The following is a 23906-nucleotide window of genomic DNA, read 5'->3' as shown; positions in this document are numbered from 1 at the left end:
CAGTATAAGGTAGCAAGAATTATTTTTCCCACAGTGCTTTGCTCTTAATTGTGCTTAAAAAGATGTAATCTGAATAAAGGAATAGGTCACTAGAAGTCACATCAAGAATTATCAAGGGTATAAACACACATTTCTTCTTCCTTAGGGAAGGTGGTCTCTGGAGCAGCGATCTTGAGGGAGTATCTCTAACTAGGTCACTGAGATCTCTAATCCAGAATAAAACTCTTTAGTCTCTGGGTATCCTTGGGCATTAGGAAACGATGTTCTCTCATCCCCGGAAGCTGGACAGTTGGCTCCGGATAAAGCTGCAAGCAGACATCACGTTCTTCAGCTCAGGAAGAGAATCAAGATAAACTAGAGATTTTAATCCTCAAAGTAGAGAAACAGAAGCAGAGGGGTATGAGCTCCAAGTTGTCATCTTGTTTTCACCAGGGCCATTTGAGTTTCCTTGACAGAGATGGATCAGAGCCAGTAGAGTACAGCACTGTGACTCCAAGCACGAAGAGGGAGAGTGCCTGCCTGACCTGGTCTGTCCTGAAGCAGATGGATAAAAGCTCAAACCCTGGGAGCGAGACCGCCTGAGTTCAACTTCTGCTGCAACTTAGTAACATTGGGACTTGCATACCCACTTAAGCCCAGTGTCCTCATTTGTCAAATGGGGATAATCATAATGCTCTTCAGCATTTAGAACAATGCCTATCTCATAGTTAGTGCTCAGTAAATGTTCTTGTTCTTTTCTTCTCCAACTCACCCCCTTAAATTCCATGGTATGTAGCATCTCTTTCTCTCAGTGACTCTTTTCTTTCTTCCCCTCACAGACTCTCCTAGAGGAGAATGACGGCAGATAACACCTCCTCTGTGACAGAGTTTATCCTCACAGGCTTAACAGACCAGCCAGAACTGCAGATCCCCTTCTTCTTCCTGTTTCTAGGTTTCTACGTGGTCACTGTGGCAGGGAACCTGGGCTTGATGACCCTGATTGGGCTGAATTCTCACCTTCACATTCCCATGTACTTTTTCCTCTTCAACTTGTCCTTCATAGATTTTAGTTACTCCACTACCCTCACCCCTAAAATGCTGATGGGTTTTGTCTCAGAGAAGAACATCATTTCCTATGCAGGGTGTATGACTCAGTTTTTTTTCTTCTGTTTCTTTGTCTTTTCTGAATCCTATATCCTGTCAGCAATGGCATATGACCGCTATGTCGCCATCTGTAAACCACTGGTGTACACAGTCACCATGTCTCCTCAGGTCTGTTTACTCCTTTTATTGGGTGTCTATGGGATGGGAGTGTTTGGGGCTGTGGCCCACATGGGAAACATAATGATTATGACCTTTTGTGCCGACAACCTTGTCAATCACTATATGTGTGATATTATTCCTCTCCTTGAGCTCTCCTGCAACAGTTCTTACATAAATTTGCTGGTGGTCTTTATTGTTGTGACCATTGGCATTGGGGTGCCCATTGTGACCATTTTTATCTCTTATGGTTTTATTCTTTTTACCATTCTCCACATTAGCTCTACTGAAGGCCAATCCAAAGCCTTTAGTACCTGTAGTTCCCATATAATTGTGGTATCTCTTTTCTTTGGGTCAGGAGCTTTTATGTACCTCAAACCACCTTCTATTTTACCCCTTGACCAGGGGAAAGTGTCCTCCATATTCTATACTTCTGTGGTGCCCATGTTTAATCCAGTACTCTATAGCCTGAGGAATAAGGATGTCAAAATTGCTCTGAAGAAAACTTTGAGCAGAAAAATTTTCTCTTAAAAATGATTGAGAAAAGGGACCCAAAGCTTTGTTTATAAATGTTTCTTTTATTATATTTTTAATGAGGGAAATAAATGCCTCTTCTTGCTCTCCTATGCTTATAAGAAATTTTTAGCTTGTTCTTAAGCAATATATTTCCTTTACTCCTTACTCTACCCTAACTGTTCCGATAATTCTTTAATTTATGAAAATTGTTTCCATTGTCACAGAGGATTACTCTTAATTAGGTGTAAGAAGTCATTTAATCCAGGCCCTCATATGACACATACACACTATGAGGCTCAAATACTTTGTAAGTTGCCCTACAAGGCACACACGTGAACAGTGCCAGAGCTAGGACTGGAATCTAGTTCCCTGAATTCTAATCCACTTTGCTCTGCTTTCCTCTTGCCATGCTTTTTTTTTTTGAAGAAGAAGCTTAGCCCTGAGCTAACATCTGCAGCCAATTCTCCTCTTTTTGCTGAGGAAGACTGGCCCTGAGCTAACATCCGTGCCCATCTTCCTCCACTTTATATGTGGGACATCTGCTACATGTAGCCGCCCCTGACACAGGAAGGGTTAATAATCACTGGAAAAAGCTTGCCAACAAACTGTGACCTGGAGGTGAGAAGGCCGGTTAGCCAATGATGGGTAAGACCCCCTGGGGGGACAACCTAAGCCAGGCGGCGGCCGCCCGGGGACAAACGATATCGATATCGGGAGCAAGAGGGACCGTTGCCTAAGAGACCTTGCCTGCTCTGAGTTAAAAATATAGGAGCACAGCGACAACATGATACTATCAAAACAGAGGCCAAGGGAGGGCTCCTTGAGAAATCACTAAGAATTCTTGGCATTCGCTAATTACTTCATCCAGAACACCTGTGTATGTTTAACAGATGTAAGCTATGTATATATTGAAACGCTGGTTATAATAAACTCAGAGTGGCCATCAGCCCTCTCCGCATCTATCCTGATGTGTACATTGGATTGCGACACCGACACTACAGCATGGCTTGACAAGCAGTGCGTTATGTCCACACCCCAGATTCGAATTGGCGAAGCCTGGGCCGCCAAAGCAGAATGTGAGAACTTAACCATTGTGCCACTGGGCCGCCCTTGCTATGCTTTCTTGATCCCTATTTTCCCTGGAAAATTTCGTTTCAAAGGTTTTTATTTTTATTTTTGTATTTAAGGAAATCTAATTCTACTTACAGTGATGTCATACAACTTTTCAAGGGTTAATATTGGAACATCACTTTTGCAAGAATGTAGGAGATGAAACATTTGGTGATTTGGTCTTGGCAAAATGATAAAAAAAATGTTTTAAGATTTTTTTGGTGGAAACTAAAGTTCCATATAGAATCAAGCATGGTGTCCACTGAAGTGGTATGCAGAGCTCTGAGGACCGAGGCTAATTTGTTAGACCTTCTAAGGGAGAGATATATAGATTTAAGGGAGTTAAAGATGTGAATTCAAGCTTCACTCTTTATTTCTAGACTAATAAGATAGAATTTGGAGCCTCACTTCAAGGATCTGAATGATGTAATTGACTAATAGCTTTGGGTTGAAGTGAGCCATTAGAGCTCTGCCAACCAACTAGTTTTTAGGGAGGGAGTTGCCTTTGAATTTTAAGGCATTGCATATAGCTGTGATCTTTTAATTCAGGGCACAGCAAAAGGATGGTGGTGTCAGTTATGTATTCACAGTATTGGGCAAATGGAGGTACAACTTTATATAAAAACTCAGAGAACAATTTTTTGATCTGAACACATTCTTAGTGGTAACAGTTCTTTTAGAAGCAATAGTGTGTGAGCTGTTTGCAAGATACTTCAACTTAGGAACTTTTCTTAGGAAAGTTCTCTGCTATTAGAAAAAAAAGAAAGTTTGGAAAAATGTTTAGTTTTGTTCTTTGGAATGGTTGTTCAATGAGGCTGTAATAACAACAATGCAATAAAAGGAAAAAGTGTAGGGGAAGACTGTGCTTTAGAGGAGATAGTAGAGGGAAGATCACTGAATTCAGGACATTCAGGGTTGAGGGTAAGGTAGGGGTAATGGAGAATCAGTACAATATTGGTAGTGAAAAAACAATCCCACTCCCTTCTAAGTTGAAGTATGAGTTATATGCAGCAAACATACAAATCTTAAGTGCTCAATGAATTTTTTCACATATATAGGGCTATGTAAACATGACCTAGATCAATATATAGAGGATTTTCATCATTTCAGATTATTCCTGCCTGCCCCTTCCCAGTAAATATCATTCTTCACTCTCTTTTTGCATGTATCTACTATTAGTACTTTTATCATTAGATTCATTTTGCTCATTCTTGAGCTTCATATAGATGTTAAATATTGCTTTTACTTTCTTATATCTAGCTTCTTTCTCTCAATATAGAATGTAGTGTTAGATTCATCCATAACATTTTGTGTATAAGTAACTTGTTCTTGGTTATTATTGTTTAGTATTCCATTGTATGACTATAGAGCAATTTATTTATCAATTCTCTTAATGGACATTTGGCTTGTTTTCCTTTTTTGCGTATTATTAATAAGGCTTTCATGAACATTCTTGAACATGTAGTTTCTTTGAAATTTACATTCATTTCTCTTGGGTCTATACCCAGAAGTGGATTTATCAGGTCACAGGATCAACATACTTCTAAGCTTATTAAATGTCACTAAACTGTCTTCCAAAATATTTAAACTAATATGTACTCCCAACGGTTTCCAGGTAAGGATGCTCCTCATTCATCTGAACACTTCTTATTTGCAGTCCTTTTCATTTTAACTACTCTTTTGGGTGTGTAGTGCAATATAACTTTTGTCTTGTTTATTGTTTTTTTTTTTACATTTCTTTAGTAAATAATGATGTTGAGCATGTAGTATATTTTTAAAAATTTTGTTATCACCATTTTTGAAATGCGTTTTCAAGTCTTTTGCCCACTGAAAAATAGTGTTAGTTTTTTTCTTATTAATTTGAGTTTTAAGAAAGCATATTCTGGATATGAGTCCTTTTTCAGACATATACATTGTAGTTATTTTTGCTCAGTCTCTGGCTTGCCTATTCATATGGCTATTCTTAATGATGTTTTTTGGTAATAGATGTTTTAATTTTAATAGAGTTCAATTTATCAACTTTTTTCTTTACTGTTAGTGCTGTGTCCTGTTTAATCTTTTCCTATTACAAAGTTACAAATGTATTTTCATGTTTTCTTTTGAAAGCTTTCTTGTTTTTCTTTTAATATTTAGATTTTTGAACAATTTCAAATTAGTTATGAATGGTGTGAGGTATCTACTAAGTTTAATTTTTTTCATGAAGATATTAAATTACTTCCAGACCGTTTATTGAAAAATCCATCTCCCCTCTTTAAATTGTATTGGCTGTATTTATATGGATCTATTTGAATATCAGGTGACAATCCTTCTGGGAGTAGTAAGGGAGAAGTTGGCACACAGCCAAAGTGCTGTATTCTACCAGTACCATGTTGATAAAAGTGGTAAGAATAGACATTATTGTCTTGTTTTGAAGTGGCCATTATTTTTATTCCTAGGGATTTAATATCTTTTATGCTTTTTAAATGTTTTTAAAATTTAATTTTAATTGTTTATTACCAGTATATAGAAATATAATTGATTTTCATATATTGATTTTGTATCCAACAACCTTGCTAAGTTCATCTCTCCATTCTAATTATTGTGTTAACACAAGAGAAAAGAGAATATCTTATTTTTTTAAATTTCTGTATACACAATTATGTCATCTGCAAACAGATTCGATACTTTCTTAATGATCTTTTATTTTCCTCATTGTTCTAAGACCTCCAATACATTGATGAGTAGAGGTGAGAATAATGGACATCCCTATCTTATTTCTGACCTTAGAATAAAATCATTCAGGCCTTTACTACTGAATATGATGTTTACTGTAGCTTTTTTTATTTTTGGTAGATAGCAATAATCAGATTAAGAGTGGATGATTAAACATTACCCTGATACCAAAACCAGACAAGGACAACATATACAAAAAAAACCACAGGCCAATATCACTGATGAACATCCATGTAAAAATCCTCAACAAAGTACTAGCAAACTGAACACAAAAATACATTAAAAAGATGATATACCATGATCAAATGGGATTTACCCCAGGGATGCATGAATGGTTCAACCTCCCCAATTCAATCAAGGTAATACACTACATTAACAAAATGAAGAATAAAAATCACATAATCATTTCAACAGATGCAGAGAAAGCATTTGACAAGATACAGCATCCATTTATGATGAAAACTCTGAATAAAATGGGTATAGAAGGAAAGTACCTCAACATAATAAAGGCCATATATGACAAACCCATAGCTAATATCATTCTCAAAGGAGAAAAATTGAAAGTTATCACTCTAAGAACAGGAACCAGACAAGAATGCCCACTTTCACCACTCTTATTTAACACAGCACTGGAAGTCTTAGCCAGAGAAATCAGGCAAGAAAAAGAAATGAAAGGGATCCAAATTGGAAAGGAAGAAGTGAGACTGTCACTATTTTCAGAAGGTATGATTATATATATAGAAAACCCTAAAGAATCCACTAAAAAAACTTTTAGAAACAATAAATGAATGCAGTCAAGTTACAAGATACAAAGTCAAGATACAAAGTCAACATACAAAAATCAGTTGTGTTTCTTTACATTAACAAAGAAATAGCAGAAAGAGAAATTAAGAATATAATCCCAGGGGCTGGCCCCGTGGCCGAGTGGTTAAGTTCGCGCGCTCTGCTGCAGGCGGCCCAGTGTTTCGTTGGTTCGAATCCTGGGCGCGGACATGGCACTGCTCATCAAACCACGCTGAGGCGGCGTCCCACATGCCACAACTAGAAGGGCCCACAACGAAGAATATACAACTATGTACTGGGGGGCTTTGGGGAGAAAAAGGAAAAAAATAAAATCTTTAAAAAAAAAAAAAAAAAGAATATAATCCCATTTACAATTGCAACAAAAAGAATAAAATGCCTAGGAATACACTTAATAAAATGAGTGAAAGATCTATACACTGAAAACTAGAAAACATTGTTGAAAGAGATTGAAGAAGACACAAACAAATGGAATGATATTCCATGCTCTTGAATTGGAAGAATTAACATAGCTAAAATATCCATACTTCCTAAAGCAATCTATGAAAGTTCCAACAACATTTTCACAGAAATAGAACAAAGAATCCTAAAATTTATATGGAATAACAAAAGACCACGAATAGGCAAAGGAATCCTGAGAAAAAATAACAAGGCTGGAGGTATCACACTCCCTGATTTAAAACTATACTACAAAGCTATAGTAACCAAAACAGCAGAGTACTGGAATAAAAACAGACATACAGATCAATGGAACAGAACTGAGAGCCCAGAGATAAACCCACACATCTATGGAGCCAAGAACATACAATGGAGAAAGGGAAGTCCCTTCAATAAATGGTTGGGAAAACTGGACAGCTACATGCAAAAGAATGAAAGTAGACTATTATTTTACACCATACACAAAAATTAACTTAAAATGGATTAAAGACTTGAATGTAATACCTGGAGCGATTAGACTTAAAGAAAACATAGGCAGTAAGCTCTTTGACATCAGTCTTAGCAGTATATGTTCAAGGACCAAGTCAAGTTCCCTTGACTGGCCAAAGGAAATAATAGAAAAAATAAACAAATGAGACTATGTCAAACTAAAAAGCTTCTGCAAAGCAAGGGAAATCATCAAGAAAATGAAAAGAAAACCTGCTAATTGGGAGAAGATATTTGCAAACCATATATCTGGTAACAGATTAATATCCAAAATATATGAGGAATTCTTACATCTCAATGACAAAAAAAGCTAACAACCCAATTTAAAAATTGGCAAAAGATCTGAACAGACATTTTTCCAAAGAAGATATATAGATGGCCAACAAGCACTTGAAAAGATGTTCAACATCATTAACTATCAGGGAAGTGCAAATCAAAACTACAGTGGGATATCGTCTCACTCCCAGCAGAATGGCTATAATTAACAAGACAGGAAACAATAAGTATTGGAGAGGATATGGAGAGAAGGGAACCCACATACACTGCTGGTGGTAGTGCAACCTGGTACATCCACTATGGAAAACACTATGGAGATTCCTCAAAAAATTAAGAATAGATCTACCACGTGATCCAGCTATTCCACTGCTGGGTATTTATCCAAAGAACATGAAAACATGAATGCATAAAGATATATATACTCCTATGTTCGTCACAGCATTATTCACAATAGCCAAGACTTGGAAGAAACCTTGGTGCCCATCAAGGGACAAATGGATAAAGAAGACTTGGTGTATATACACAATGGAATACTACTCAGCCATAAGAAAAAATGATCTAGCCGTTTGTGACAACACGGATGGAACTTCAGGGTATTATGCTAAGTGAAATAAGTCAGAGGGAGAAGGTCAAATACCATGTGATCTCACTCATAAGCAGAAGATAAAAACAATGACAAACAAACACGTAGAAATAGACACTGGCTTGATGGTTAACAGAATGGAAGGGGGGAGGGAGAAGGATCAAAGGGGTGCTTAGGCACATGTGTGTGGTGATGGATTATAATTTATAATTATGTACACCTGAAATTTATCTAATATTATAAATCAATATTACCTCAATTTAAAAAAACCAAAACAAAGAAAGAAAGAGTGGGCAATTAACTTCCACTTAAAAAGCAATATTTTTCTTCTAGAGAATACATGTGCATGATAAAAAATTAAACAGTACAAAAGAGTATATGCCAAAATAACCCTTCCTTTCACTACAGTTCTCTCATGCCTATGTTCTTCCCCTAGATGTAACTATTTTTAGAAATTGTACAGCCATATATAAGCATATCTCTATATCTATTCATATTTATTTACATATATATTTATATATCTAGACACCCTTTTTTGTTTTAAAATTCTATTAAAGGCATTTAATGATGTATCTTCCAATAGAAATGGTTTGAAGAGGAGTAAGCAGAGGACATTGCTAGGCAAGAAGAGGAATCAAAGACAGAAGAGATATGGGAAAGTGTGTGAGTAGAAACGAAGGGGAAAGAGGAAGCAACACAGCAAACCCACAGTGGCTTCAGCTCTGGTAACATTTGGTTTCTCCTGCTTTTCTATCCCCACCCATGGTTTTGTCTACCTGTACTGTTGTGTGCTTGTTGCTGTGTTGGGGGCAGAGCCATTGAATGCTTGAGGTGCCAGAGTGGCAAGCATTTTCAATCAACAAACATTTGTATGTTTGTTTATTTATCTATTTAAAAAAATAAGTGTTGGTTTCAGCTCCAACAGGTAAACATCTTGGAAGGCATCACACTCATTCTCACAACAGGAAAAAATGCTGAACAAACTGAAAATTAACAGCTTCTGAGATCCAACAGAGAGCTGAGGTCACAGGGCAAATTGACTCCCTGAAAATTGCAGAGAGAGAGGTGAGAATACAGAATTACAGCTTATTTGGGGCAGAAGCTGCTGGAGCTAGTATACATATATATTGGTAGTAATGCCTAAGTGGGAATTGATGAAATGCTGTGTAGCTTGAAAGGTAAAAAATCTTGGGGACTTGCTCTTAGGGAGGCCCCCACACTTTTACCAGGAGCACCATTAGGTTCTTATGTTGAAGATAGGAGAAAAATCTCCTCCAGTTTTGGGCAAAGAGAGAGGAAAAGTAGTCATTTTGAAACACTCTCAGCATTTTCTGTTCTCTGCCTGCCCTCAGGGAAGCTACTTTACCAGAAACTAAACAACATTGAGGGAGGGAAATACCGAACTCCTGATCCTCCTTTCCCCTCTAGTCTTCCTGTCCCAACAAGTCTTTATAACAACGGTATAGAGCTGAAAGAAAGGCAAGGCTCAGATTCTAATTGAGAAAGAGTTTCTAAGGAAATCCAAAGATAAAAGGCAAGACAAAAATGACGCTAGAGGAAATTGAAGCCACATACACCCACAGCTACAGCACACAGTGAACACAGCATAACTGCTAGCCAGGGAAACATAAAACCTCACACTAATGTTCTACTTATCTTGTTCCTATTACCCAAAACCTCACACTTGGCTTTCAACAAAAAATAGCAAGGCACTCTGAAAGGCAATATAAAACCAAGTCTGAAGAGAGAAAGCAAGCAACAGAACCAGACTCAGATATAGCAGAGATGTTGGAATTCTCAGACCAGGAATTTAAAATAGTTATGATTAATGTGCTAAGATTCTAATGGAAATAATAGACAATAAGCAAGAACAGTAGGTAATGTAAGCAGAGAGATGGAAACTCTAAGAAATAATCAAAAAGAAGTGCTGGAAATCAAAACACTGTGACAGAAATAAAAAATGCTTTTGATGGGCTTACCAGTAGACTGGGCAAGGCAGAGGAAAGAATCAGCGATCTTGAAGGTATGTCAATAGAAATTGGCCAAACTAAAATGTAAAGAGATAAAAAGAATGAAAAATGTGGAGCAGAATACCAAAAAACCATAGGACAATTATGAAAGGTATAACATACACATAATGAGAATACCAGAAAAGAAGAAAGAGAGAAAGGAACAGATGAAAAATTAAAAAAAAAAATAGATGAGAATTTTTAAAAATTAATGACACAGAACCACAGATATAGGAACCTCAGTAAAACCAAGTAGGACAAATACCAAAAAACTACACCCAGCCATATCACATTCAAATGGCAGAAAACTAGACAAAAAGAAAATCTTAAAAGAAGCCAGAGAAAAAATACCTACCTTACCTGTTATAGAAACATGGAAAGAATTACAACAGATTTCTCTTCAGAAACCATGCAAGCAAGAAAAGAGTGGAGTAAGCATTTAAAGTATTAAAAGAAAAGCCCCCATCAACCTAGAATTTTGTATCCAGTAAAATTGTCCTTCAAAAGTGAAGGAAATTTAAAGACTTTCTCAGACAAACAAAAACTGAATTTTCTGCCAGGAGGTCTGCCTTGCAAGAACATCAAAGGTGTTCTTCAGAGAGAGGAAAACAGGTCAGAAACTGAGATCTACATAAAAAAAGAAGAGCATTGAAGGAGGAATAAATAAAGGTAAAATAAAACCTTTAATTTTAAGTTTTTAATTGATCCAATATATGTATTTGTTGAAATGATAACAGCACCAGTATATTGGGTAACCTGGGTAAACATAGCTTAGGGAAAGGTGCAATGAATGACAGCAATGTTATAAGGGATGGGAGGAAGGAATTGCGAATACTCTTATAAAGTATCTGCACTACCCATGAAGTGATATCACGCTATTTTAAACTTAGATTAGTTGTAAATATATATTTCAAACTCTAGGGCAATCATTAAAAAATTTTAAAAGAGAATACTTGATATGCTAAGAGAGAAAAAAATGGAATATTAAAAATGCTCAATTAAAGCTAAAGAAGGTAGAAAGATAGTGAAAGATCAAAAAAGAAACAAAGAACAAGTGCAACAAATAGAGAACAGATTCAAATATTATGGACATTAATTCAACTATACAGGTCATCCCTTTAAATATGAATAGTCTAAATACACCAATTAAAAGACAGAGATTGACAGAGTGGATAAAAAAATAAGACCCAGTGATATGCAATCTACAAGCAACCTGCTTTAAATATAAAGACACAGATTAAAAGTAAAGAGATAGAGGGCCAGTCCCAGTGGCCTAGTGGTTAAGTTCAGCATCCTCTGCTTTGGTGGCCCTGGTTTGGTTCCCAGGCACAGAACTACACCACTCATCTGTCAGTGTCCTTACTGTGGTATCAGCTCACGTACAGAAAGAGGAAGATTGGCAACAGACGTTAGCTCAGGTGAATCTTCCTGAGCCAATAGAGAAAGATTAGCAACAGATGTTAGCTCAGTGCAAAACTTCTTTAAGAAAAAAAAAGTAAAGGGATAGAGAAAGGTATACCATGCTAACACTAATCAAAAGAGAACTAGAGTATCTATATAAATTTCAGATAAATCAGATTTCAGAACAAGGCAAATTATTAAGGATTACATAATGATAAAGGGGTCAATTCTCCAAGAAGACATAATAATTCTTAAGTGCACACACCAGAAAAGTGTCAAAATATGTCAAGCAAAAAACTGATAGAACTTGAAGGAGAAATATATGAATCTGCTATCATAGTTGGCTAATCCAACACCTCTCTATCAGTAATTGACAGATCCAGCAGCCAGAAAATCAGTGAGGACATAGTCAAACTGAACAGCACCATCCATCAACAGAATCTAATTGGCATTTACAGAATATTTCATCCAAAAGTAGCAGAATACACATTCTTCTCAAGCTCACATGAAACACTCACCGAGGAAGACCACATTCTGGGCCATAAAACACACCTGAACAAATTTAAAAGAATAGAAATAATACAAAGTATGCTCTCAGACCACAACGAAATTTACCAGAAATAAATAACATAAAAATAGGAGGAAAATTCCAAAATATTTTGAGACTAAATAACACACTTCTAAGTAGCACATAGGTCAAAGAAGTAGTCTCAATAAAAATTAAAATAAAAAGTATTTTGAACTGTGAGAATATTGGTACATATATTATAATAAACATACCTCACTAACACAAGATATTAATAACAGAAGAAACTGAGGAAGAAGAGATATATGGGATCTCTCTGCATTATCTGTTCAATTTTCTGTAAGCCTAAAACTGCTTTAAAAAATAAAGTCTATTAATTAAAAAATAAGAGTTATGATCATTTCTTTTCGGAGTTTTGAAATAATACAAACTTACTTAAGGAATTTGGAAAGTAAGAGAAGTATAAAGAGAGAAATTTCCCCTAAGACTACTAAGCAAAGATTGGGAAAGGATGTCCTCATTTTGAAGCATTTTCTTTCAGTAGGATTATACTCTATATTCCATGTTACAAAATGTTTTCATTCGTTATTGTAATATGAGGTTTTTCCTTGTTAATTAATTCTTTAAATTATAGTTTTGTTGCATGTTATTTCATCATATGGATGTAATCATACTTTATAAAACTCTTGTCCTCTTTTGCAAGTCCTCCAATAATTCATTAGTACAACTAACACTGTGGCTAGCACCTTTGTCTAAAAAATCTTTGTCTAGATATATGGCAATTTCTTCAGGATAGATTCTCCACAGAGAATTGTGGCATCAAACAGCATGACATCTTGGATTTGATCTTTCTTTTCTGGTGAATTTATTCCAATTTGAACTTCCAACAGTAGATAAATACCTTTATGAAATGTCTACTCTTTGCCAGACACACTCTACTGGTAAGCGTATAGCTCATGAAAAGTAATCACCCTGATTATTTAAAAGTAGTTGTCATTATTCTCTTCTCTTCACAAGCCTCTTTTAGTAGGATGACAGTGAAAGGCCATTGTAAATCTTTTCTTCCTGCTTCTCTCTCTGGATACATAAACCTTATTCACTAAGACTCAGTATCATTAATCTTACCACAGTTTTGGCATTCTTGAAATTGGAAGGGGAGAGAAATATGGAACTTATAAGACACCTTGTGGTTTGTGATAAATTTTTTAGAGATGTGTAACCTGAATACCCATTTCTTCCTTTTCCCCTTAAGATTAGGTACCACTACTATGTGGTCCCACAGAAACTTTCACTTAACCTGTTACAACATTTACCACACCATAAAGCAATTGCCTGTTTATGTGTGGTTCATCCCCACACAAGAATATAAATTCAGTGAGGGCAGGTCTGTGGTGTCTGTCTGATTATCTCAACATTGCTTAGGAGAGTAACTCGTGTGCAATAGATGCTTAATAACTAGCGGCAGAAACAATGAAGTTTCTGGGAGATTGAGAAGATCATTTTTGAAAAGGCCATGTCTGATTTCCAAACCTATGATTTTAGATACGTTTGAAGAAAATATACAGCACTTCAAAACAGAGGTGAACAGTGTATTTTCCCCGCAGTGGTTGCTTTCTATTCTTGCTAGTTCATCTGGGTACAGGTTGTCCTTCAGCCTCCTCTCTCTCTGTATGAGAACAGTCTTTTCCTCACTATGACTCAGGTCTAAGTGGAATGTGCAGAGCACACTGTCAGAAATTAGCCTTGTTAGGGTGGCATTTTGTAAGATGTGGAGTTTCTACTTAAATGTTTTGGTCAACTCTCACCACCATAATCTCAGTTTATCTCATCACACCTTGGAGTCGTCTTCCTTAATGCTAAGGGAGCTGGTGTATTTATGCTTTCCCACTAATCAATCATTCTTTCTGATTTACCTCCTGTGCAGGCAGACCAGTCTCCAGCATCCTGGGGCAAGCTCTCTGGCAAAGAGAAGTAGAGATAGGTGTTGGAATTTTGTGAAAGCTTACTTGAAGCTGGCAGGCATGAACATTTGATAAGGGGATGGGAGGGATGTGGGTGAAGCACTGACAGTAGATGATAAACCTCCAAACTGATGGAGATGCCTTTGTGTTACTGCTGTGACATTAGTGGGAAAAAAACCCAAAACATTACGTCTGAATTGTCCCTTTGTCTCTGGAGCTTTCCCTCTTTCTGATATACTTCTCTGTCTTCTTAGGTTCTATATGTTGGGTGAAGTTTTTGGTTTGCCAGTTGGAATCAATTAATCCTCTTTTAAATGGAAGGCAACTGACCTGTTTTGCTATTAGTGATGAGTATCCTGGTTTCTGCTAACGTTGCTTTTCCCAGGCATTTGGAGCTGGAAACACTGATTCCTTCTCACTTACCCTGGCCCTATTCCAATTCTCTAAAAAACTGGCAGTTTTTAACAGACCTCACCCTCCCAGAGAATTTAGATGTCTTCTTGCAGTTCCCGGCTTTCCTGACTCATATGCCCAAGATATTTGGATAACTCGCATTTTATCATTTTATTCTTTCTACTCATTTGGGCCTCATTTTTAAAAAGGACTGTGTTTATGACTATGCGGACTGTCCTCCTCTTGCCCCTTTAAATCCATTCTCTACACTTGTCCATCTTGCCCTGTCCCCTAGGAGTCTGACTGATATAGATTGCATTAGCAGGTTCTCTTGCCCTCTGTCTGCAGCAAGCAATGAGGGGAAAGAAGAGAGTGAGGATAAGGTATTTACTCCTCTGGCCTCCTCCCTGTTGGGGTGCTGTGGGCTGCATCCATCCACCAAGAGTCACACTCAAGTCAAGTGGCCCTCCCCACACAGCTCGCTCTCTCCTTGCAACTTCATGCCTACAGGTGGTAATAGTCCTTGCTGAACAGTCCTTTCAGGCTTACAGGTGGCAACAATTCCTGCCCAATCCCTTGTGGTTTTACTACATCCTACCTACGACTTTGTAAACCATATTGCTTTGCTCAGCCTTATAGGTCATGCACTAGAGGGCCTAGCTGGTGAACTGGATGATCAGTTTTCCAAATCCTCATCTAACTAAGTCTGGTGTACTTACCTACTTCACCGGGCCATAGGATAGAGGCACAAAAGTTAGACAAAACTTATGATTGAAAGTTATACATCTCTTTTCTCTACTTGCCCACACAAAGAATGGCAGAGTGCCTTGTGCACACTCTGAATTCAGGAATGTCATCCTAAGTAGGAAGTGCTGGTGAATCACTTTAGAGCAGCATCTACTCCTTCCCTACTCGTAGTTACTTATGGTGTGGGAGAGCAGGCTCATTATACAGCCCCAAATAGGACTAACATGACTGAATTTGAAACATCGAATTAATAATTACACCATTAGCTTTAAGAACCAATTCTTAAAATTGTTCAGAAACATTTGTTTATCAAAAAATTTGTACCTGGACATCCTGGGCTCCCAAATCAGGACACAGTACTTACTAGAATAGGAAAATGGAGAAAATTAGGGGGCAATAATACATGAAAATCTGTGTTTTAAACTTTTTTGAGACTTAAAAAGTATTTTGTACCAAAGATATTTGAGTTATATTTATGGAACTTTGGAAGCAAGTGATTATGCACATATATAGGATATGTATTTATAGGCTTGTTCATGAGAGGAAATATGGCTTTGTGCAAATAATTCCTCTGAATGGGCCAATCTTCTTTGGTCTAACTGGGCGCCTACCTTTCCATGTCCCAGGAGGACAGAGAATAGGAGGAATTCTTTTCTGGCTTACATTTCCTTCCTCATCGTTCCTCAAGGGGGAGTTATGCTCCTGACTTCTGGGACTGACCAAACTGAAAATATGATGTGCTTCTCCCCTTATGTAGGGAAGGCCTGGTGTTTTCCTAGCTCTGCTTGTACCTGGGTTTGAAAAATTTGTATGTGGAGTTTGCAGCAAAGGAATTAGAGAATTCTATTGTTGCAGACTTAAGCTCTCTCTTCCAGTCAACTTTGTCCATATTAAAAATTGATCTTTTGGTCTCCTTCATCTGGCTCCTATGTCTTATTTCTCCACTAGATCTCTCCTCAGAGTGCTGAATGGAGATTGATTAATTATCACCTTTAACCTTTTCCCTCCCAGAAATATCCCATCTACCCTTTCATGTAGCCAGTGATTCATCCCCTAGTATCATTTCCTTTATCTAAAGTTGTAGGGCTTTCCTGGGACTCCAGTCTTTGTTTTTGCTGATCTTTCTGCCTGGAATGACCTGCCCTCTCCTCTGCTGGTCAGCTTCTACTATCATTCAAGACTCATAGCAATTAGTTCCCAGTGTATCATAAACCTCACCATGTATTTCGATAGTAACAATATTATTAATGAGACATGGTTTCTGAGTGAAAAATTATAGTAAAATAAATATGTGATCAATAATTTGTAATTAAAGCAAAGATATATCATATATAAAACCAATAATTATTTTATGATGTAAAATCAGGTCCTCAAATTTATAAAATGGACAATAAGCTATTTTGTGTATTGATTACATATGAACCACAATAGACATTAACATGTAAAATATTCCATGAAAAATAGACCTCTGTTGTAGCATTGACCATTTAAAATCTAACAATATTCTGTCTCTTGAGGTGGGTACACATTGATTTGGATACCTGAGATTCCTGCACCTTGTGTATGTTATCCACAGAATGTGGAAATACGTGTGTTTACCATTGAAAAAAAAAGAAAGAAAGAAATAGCCATTGTAAGATAAAAAGGCTTAAGAATTTCACAAAGGATTTTAGGTATGAGCATATGAAGAATAGCAGTCTCCAGAATCTCATCTTTTTGTTCAATTTTTTTTCTCCGAATACTATCAAAAAGTAGCCTGGAAGGGAACAAATTAATCTAAATAGAGCACAATTCTTTGTGGGAAGCAAGAAGAGGGTCTGTTATCCCAACATGATTGATGTTATCCCAATATGAGAGAGCTGCTCCACAGCCTGCATGCTCTCCTCTTCCCCACTCTCTATCTCAGTCCTTCTGATGAGGATTATTTTGGGCTGGTTACTTTTGAATGCTGCAGACAGGAAAGAGGCTCTGCAAAGTGGAATTTGCTTGCCCTTTGATGAGAGGCATTTGCATTTGTGAAGGAAGTCTCCATCTGTGGGGGTGTCTCCCTCTCTGTACCAGGAAAAAGGGGGGATGACCTTATCTCTAAAAACTCTTAACAGGGAAGCATAGGACATCCTGACTTAATTCAATCTGATTCTTATCTAAAGTTATAAGACCACCCAATAACCAGACCCCACCTGCACTGATATCACTTAACGACTTTTTTTACACATTCTTTCCTTTGTCTTGTAAAGAGATAACTCATACACCTATGCCTTATAAATTTAGCCCTAACCCTCAACACATAGCAGCTGTTCCTGCCCCTGGGTCCTGTCCCCATACCTACAGCTCTTTACTGTCCGTGGGTCCTGTTCCCATGCTATTCCATACTATTCTCTAAATAAAAGAGCACTACTGCCAGACCTTGAGAGTCCAAGAAATCTTTCTTTGGACTCCTCGGCTCGCCAAGCCTGCATCGCTTCGACCTGGCTAAGTGCCAGTAGAACTAGTCAGGGTTCTTAGGTGCAAACAACTGTATCTGACTCTGGTTAACTTCAGGGAGTTTATTGGAAAGAGCCAAGTTTGGGAACCAGGCAGGGTCAGGAGAAGGAAGGCAGCTGGAAACTCAGTCAAATCACACTGCAGAAACTGGTTGGGATTCCAACTGGCCCTACCGGTTTCTCTTCTGCAGGCAACTGAGTACTGCTGGTGGTACCTCTTAACATCGCCACCCACCAGAGCGGGGCCCTGGCAGGTGTCATCTCTGCTTTTGCCATTATGGACTCTAAATTGCTTCAGAAGCACAGTCCTGAGCAGGAGCATCTGAGAGCCTGTGGTTGGGTGAAGTGTTCTGTCGGGCTCTTTCCAAAGTGTGGAGATTCAGCTAAGACTCAACTAAGGGAAGAATCCACCAAATAAGAGGATAGATATCGACACATCTTATCCTTCAAGTTTCTGCCTGAATTTCGTTCGCTTCCTGACTGAAGAAACTCAATCAGGTTTATCCTGTTATTAGATGCTTTCACTTTTTGAAACTTTTGGCTTGGGAATTTCAGGCCGTACATCTAGTGCAGATTCCAGCCCCAAACACACTCAAATGCAGGCTTGCAGTTAGGAATTCCCAGAGGAGATGGTTTGCATTATTTGCTTCATCCAGAGCCAGGGCTGAGAAGAGCCTGTATTCTGCCATGTCCCTATGTGGGGCCACTTTTTTCTACTCCACTCATTGGGAGTGAGGCCTGCTTTTGCCCAGACTTCACCTCCAGTCACTCACATATGAACACTCAGTCTTGGTAGGTTCCCCCAAGACACACAGCAGCCTTTACCTACTTCATATGGTTCCTGCCTTCTTGTCTCTTCTGCCCTCCCAGGAACTTCTTTACTTTGGCTGGCAGCTCAGTTATGCACCAAAATTATACTTTTTTTTAATGCAGCATTTTAATGCATGCTGAACTGGAAGGAATCTTTCTGAATTTCAAACTGCTATATGGCCAAAAATAGCTGCCTCTATACACATTTTTAGATTTTATAAATTAATGAATAAGTGAGTGATAGAGAATAAATGAGTCAAGGAATGAGTTTTATTTTATATTCTAGTGAACCAAGATTATTACTTTTGTCTCACATCTTTCCTTGGCTAACGCTTCACATTTGCTGAAATTCATAGGGGAATGATAAAATCATTGAGTAGAAGAGTCTTCATGGTAAAAGCGAATGCTGTTTTTCTAAAAGTAAACCTTAGAACATTCAAAATTGAAACTGGAAGGAGAGCAATTATTAGACCAAGTGACCCATTCTCTTTACTGGTGATTCTTCTTCCGCTTGCCCTTGCATCTTCTATCTGATGCCAACATCAGTAAGATGGCATGCAACAGCACGTAGGCCTCAGAGGGGTGTTGCTCCCCCTCAACACTGTAAAAGTGACTGTGTATGCAAGACCATAGACTTTCAAATGAGATTTCTAAAATGACTGCCCTGAAGGCTAGAGAGTACCTGGGTTGTGTGTACATAGATGTACATGAGGGGATTCAGGGCAGGCCACCCCAAGATGCACCACTCTGGTATGCAGATTATTTCGAGCTGAAGACAATAAAGGCTCAGAAGACTCAGCAAGAACATTCGACCTTCTCCGCTAAACTGCCTAAAAGAATATAGAAGGCCTGTTTCAGGAAGCAGGTCATACCAAATGATAGCTACAGTGTGATGTAAAGTAGGTGTGACAGAAAGATACCAGCAAGCCAATTTTTGGCCCAGCAAAACCTGTTTAACAAACATTTGTATTCATCTCCATGTAAAGTGTCTTCTTCCCCTCTGAAATCCCAAATCATTACCCCCGACATCCTCCTTGTCTGTAGTTGAAGATATCTAAACAGGAAGCCTCGGCCAGATGGCTGAGTTACTCAGTTTCTCCTGAGTTTCTCCCATGTACACATGCTATTAAACTTTGTTTGATTTTCTCCTGCTAACCCACCTTTTTAATTATTTGACCAGCCATAAGAACCTTAAGAAAAAGCATTGGGGCGGAATTCTCCCACTTCCCCAACATATACATATGTGAAAACTCAGTGACACTTAAGATTCTTGCCCTTTTTGTTTGCATATTATATCTCAATAAAAAATAAATAAAAATGAATATACATATATGTACAAACACACACACTTGTTTTTTTGTTGAGCCAGAAAATAAAGGCTAGATAAAATAAAACACAGAATGTTTGTGGAAACCGTGTCTTATGGGTGTTGTTGTTACTCATCTTTAGTATGTGTCCCACAGGGGTTACTCTCATCCAAGCTCCTGTGGAAGAAGCCATTTTTTACCCTCAGTATGTAGACTCTTACTCGGATATGTTTAGGTCTCAGTGTCCACATATAGCTGGAAACTGACTTCTCTCTCCTCAATCTACGTAGGGCAATCTTTCTCAATGTTGGCTTTTGTTTGAGGATCTACTTCTCCTTTGGGAGACTGACGCTGCCAATGCCTTTAACTTGCAGAAGAAATCTTACTACCTAGCAGACTCCATCTTTGTTCTTATAGTAAATGAAGGAGTTAGAGTTTGAACCAACTTTGACTGGCCATAAATCCCATATACTTTGCACTAAATGATATTGCTGTATGGTTTTAATTTCTGAGAATAAAAGAATGAATGCTTATATGGAACCCACCTAACGTTTAACCACAAGTTTCTAATCAGAGTTATGACACAAAGGTTTGGTTATATTGCAGCACAGTGCATTGGTAAAAGCATAATCTTTTGGGATATGGTAGGCATGAGTTTGTAGCTCTGCTGGGTGTTTTACTAACCATGTGAATTTGAGCTGATTATTACATTTTGTTAAACCCAGTTTAGTTGCCTGTAAAATAGAAATAATACTAGTCTCATATGGTTGCTATTAAGATTAACATACGTAATTTATATAAAGCACTTTGCATAGCACCAGAAATTTCCTCTTTTCTCCTAATTTTCTTTCTTTCCAGAGGAAATATGAGGTTTCACATTCTACATACAATTTAGTGAAAGCCTTTTTGAAAATCTATATGATGAGTAAGGACCAAAAAGGGACCCACTTTCTGAGCTGTACAACGATGAAATAGGGTTCTACTACCTGACTTAACAAATAAGGTAAATGAAGCTTACAGACTTTAAGTAACTTGCTACTTATAGCTAATATGCCAGACAAATTTTTGAAATATTATTTCACGTTTTTCTTTCTTATTTTTTCTCCAATCTCACAGGTACAGTTTTGCAATTTTTTTGCCCTTCCCCACCCAGCCTGGCAGAAGTCTTAAAGTTTACTCTTTGGAGAGTTTGAACCAGGGGGACCTTGGAGTCTGTACACTGGGAACAGCTCTGCTCAAGGACATTGAACTGAAAAGACAGGGATTTCATGAAATTCCTGGAGTTAATCTCTGAACTCTCTGAATGTGGGCAGCATCACTCTTAAGGCCACTCTCCCCTCCACCTCTTAAATTAAGAGATTGGGATATCCTTTCTGGTGAAACTGACCAACGTATGAGGAAAAACCTATGGTTATGGTTCCTCCAATAACACAGCCCACGTAAACTGCTCAAGAGTGAAGTCCTCCAGTTTTCAAGTGTGCCTCAAGCCCATTGAGTATCCTATCAACTTAGGATACTCTTAGTTTCAAGATAACAGCCAAGGACCACTGAGCATTTGAAGAAGAATTACAACATGAACAAAAGAAACTCAAATGAAACAGAGAATGTTATGTTGCACCTGTCTTACATGGCAGAAGACATCTAGAGGCAGATAGACAGAGAGGCACACTGTCTATCTAATGCAGGGAAATAGGACTTGTCATCTTGTATTGGCCAGTCTCATCATTTTTGTGGTGAGCTGACCACAAGGCACCCTGCTGGCTACAGAAGTTACTGGGAAAGAAACCCTGATAGGAAGCCCTGGAACAGGAATACTCTTTTCAGGCAGCCCTCTGCTGGAGTGGAGAATGAGAATTGGAACACAATCCACCAGGAATTTTCTGGAGGCAACTTCTCTTCTTTCCAAATTTTTGCATTTGGCAGGCACTGTCCATCTCCAGTGAACAAGTTTTCTGGTTGGGCCTTGCTGTGTCATGGTAGGAAAGGGGAGTGCATTAATTCTTCTGTTTGCCCCAGGCTAGCTAAATGCACTGACTCAGGCTTCTGGTCTGGGAGTTCTCTTTCCAAATGGTTGCTAGACCTAGGCAGGGCATCAGCAGACTATGTCTGCTAACCTGCATTTTGGCACAAGCACCCCAGCAGTGTGATGTTGATATCTGCTTCCTGGGATGGGTGACATGTTTTAGAGGATTTACTGGCTCAATTTTGAGCTTAGATATAGAGGAGTGATATAGGTTAGGAATGGTCTTGGAGGAAAAATGTGAATGCAGTGGGAAAGCTTTTGGCTTTGGTTTTCCCGTTATCATTCCCCAGAATATTAGAGAAACTGATGTTTTCCCCCATTTTATGGTGAAGAAACAGGAAAATAGCATGACAAGAAAAAGGAAGGTCAGGTGTCCCAGTTCCCAGCTGTTCCACATTCTCTTTAACAGGGATTGTGGAGTGACTGAATAAATTGAGAGCCCAAAACAGTACATATAATAATGGTTTGGATAGAGTTCATAGGAGATGGAAAGGAAAGTACTGAAGAAGTAAAAGCAACATTTATCCAGCACATACTATACGTTAGGCAGTGTTAGGTACTAATAATATCTAACCAACAGCTTTGTAAGTGGGGAGTGAAAGGTAGCTCAGAGGTAATACTTGTGTTTCCTAAAATGTTTTGAGGTTCTAAAAGGATTATTGTGCCCCAAATGCCAGACCTACATGATTAGATATATTATTTCTCAAGGTAATAAAAACTAACCTGAAGGTAAAATAGCTGGTTTCTAGGTTTTTGATTTAAAAATTATGGAGACGATAATGTTTGAAGTGATGTTAACAATTATGAAGATGATATAATAACTTCCTTACCTTTTTGCCTTTTCTTCTTTGGCCTCCCAAGTGCATGCTTCATACAAGTGTCTTTCAAACTGTGGCTTGTGATTCAAAAGTGGACCATGGCAACAACTCACTACAGTGGAACTCTTGGGAAAATGCCAGGAACACCATTAATAGCTGGAAGCCTGCAGCTATGAACTTGAACGTCAGATCCGAGGGACACACCAGCGTAGTCCCTTGAGGTGGGCCCCTGGTGGTGAGGCAATGGGGTACCTGTGAGCATGTGCTCTGAAATCGTGTGTGTCAGTGACAGGATATTGCTGAGTGTGCGCAAGCAGAGCTATCAGGATGGAATCCCAGGATGGGCAGAATGAGGACATGATGGTTTTAGGCAGCTGGCTCTGAGCAGAGTGTCTACAGTTCCAGTTAGGAGTATCTGTGCTGGGAGTAGGAGATGAGTCTTTAAATAACATACAAGACTATGGGCCATTACACTAGCAATTATAGGGAGGCTTGATCTTGAGTAGGTTGTTGCTGGGGGAGGATGCAGAGATTGGGACTTTGGTTGGGATGGGTGCCAGGCTGCCCTCTCTGAGTAGGTGGGGCCCTGTGGTTTTATGCTGCTCTCTCATTAATGAGGTATGTAGGGAGAGGGAGTGCTGTGGGGCCAGGCCACCCATTTAATTGGTGTGGAGTTTGGTTTGATCTTTTAAAAAATGCACAGAAGGCCTTCATTTTATTGTTTGGGTTGGGTTAGGAGATCCAAAACTCAGCTAGGATTGCCTTCCCTTGTAGTACACTTTGTCCCAGGGACATTTGGCTCTGGGCCCTGATTCATTCCCCAACACTGCCCTTCATTTGGTGCATAGTTTATATCCCTGACTCTGGTCTTTTTCCAAAATATTTTAACCTCACTGTTAGAATTTCCTTTTAGACCCAAAGGTCTTCAGGAAATGTTAGGGAATGAATGGTAGGATAGAATATTAGAAAGATAAAGAACTTTGAAATTTGGAGGCAAAAGAACCCCACTGGGGTTACAGAGGTTATATATGCCTTCGTTTTCTTTTCTGTAAAATAGGGAAATAATATATTCTCCCAGAATTGCAAGGAGTGATTAAAATATAGTGTAAAGTGGGTTTTAAACTATACAGAGCAGTGTAAGTGTCAGCTCTTGCTTTAAGTGTGGGTTTTGAACTTACTGAGGCAGAGTGATAGGAAAGGTAGAAGTATTAGAAATACATCCTCAGGGGCATAAAGATCCTGATTATTATTAAGGTTGTATCCTTTC

General features: G+C 38.3%; 1 protein-coding gene across 1 annotated transcript; it reads left to right on the top strand.

Moving 5' to 3' along the window:
- Nucleotides 1-825: 825 nt before the first annotated feature.
- LOC124225237 (olfactory receptor 8B12-like) lies at nucleotides 826-1770 on the top strand. Its single transcript, XM_046637779.1, has one exon. The coding sequence runs from the start codon at nucleotides 835-837 to the stop codon at nucleotides 1768-1770; it is 936 nt and encodes a 311-aa protein (XP_046493735.1). The 5' UTR covers nucleotides 826-834.
- The last annotated feature ends 22136 nt before the right edge of the window (nucleotides 1771-23906 follow it).

The sequence above is a fragment of the Equus quagga genome, chromosome 14, assembly GCF_021613505.1.
Source record: "Equus quagga isolate Etosha38 chromosome 14, UCLA_HA_Equagga_1.0, whole genome shotgun sequence".
Lineage (NCBI taxonomy): Eukaryota > Metazoa > Chordata > Mammalia > Perissodactyla > Equidae > Equus > Equus quagga.
Note: the sequence above shows the minus strand (reverse complement) of the source record. Positions and strands in the feature narration are given on the sequence as shown.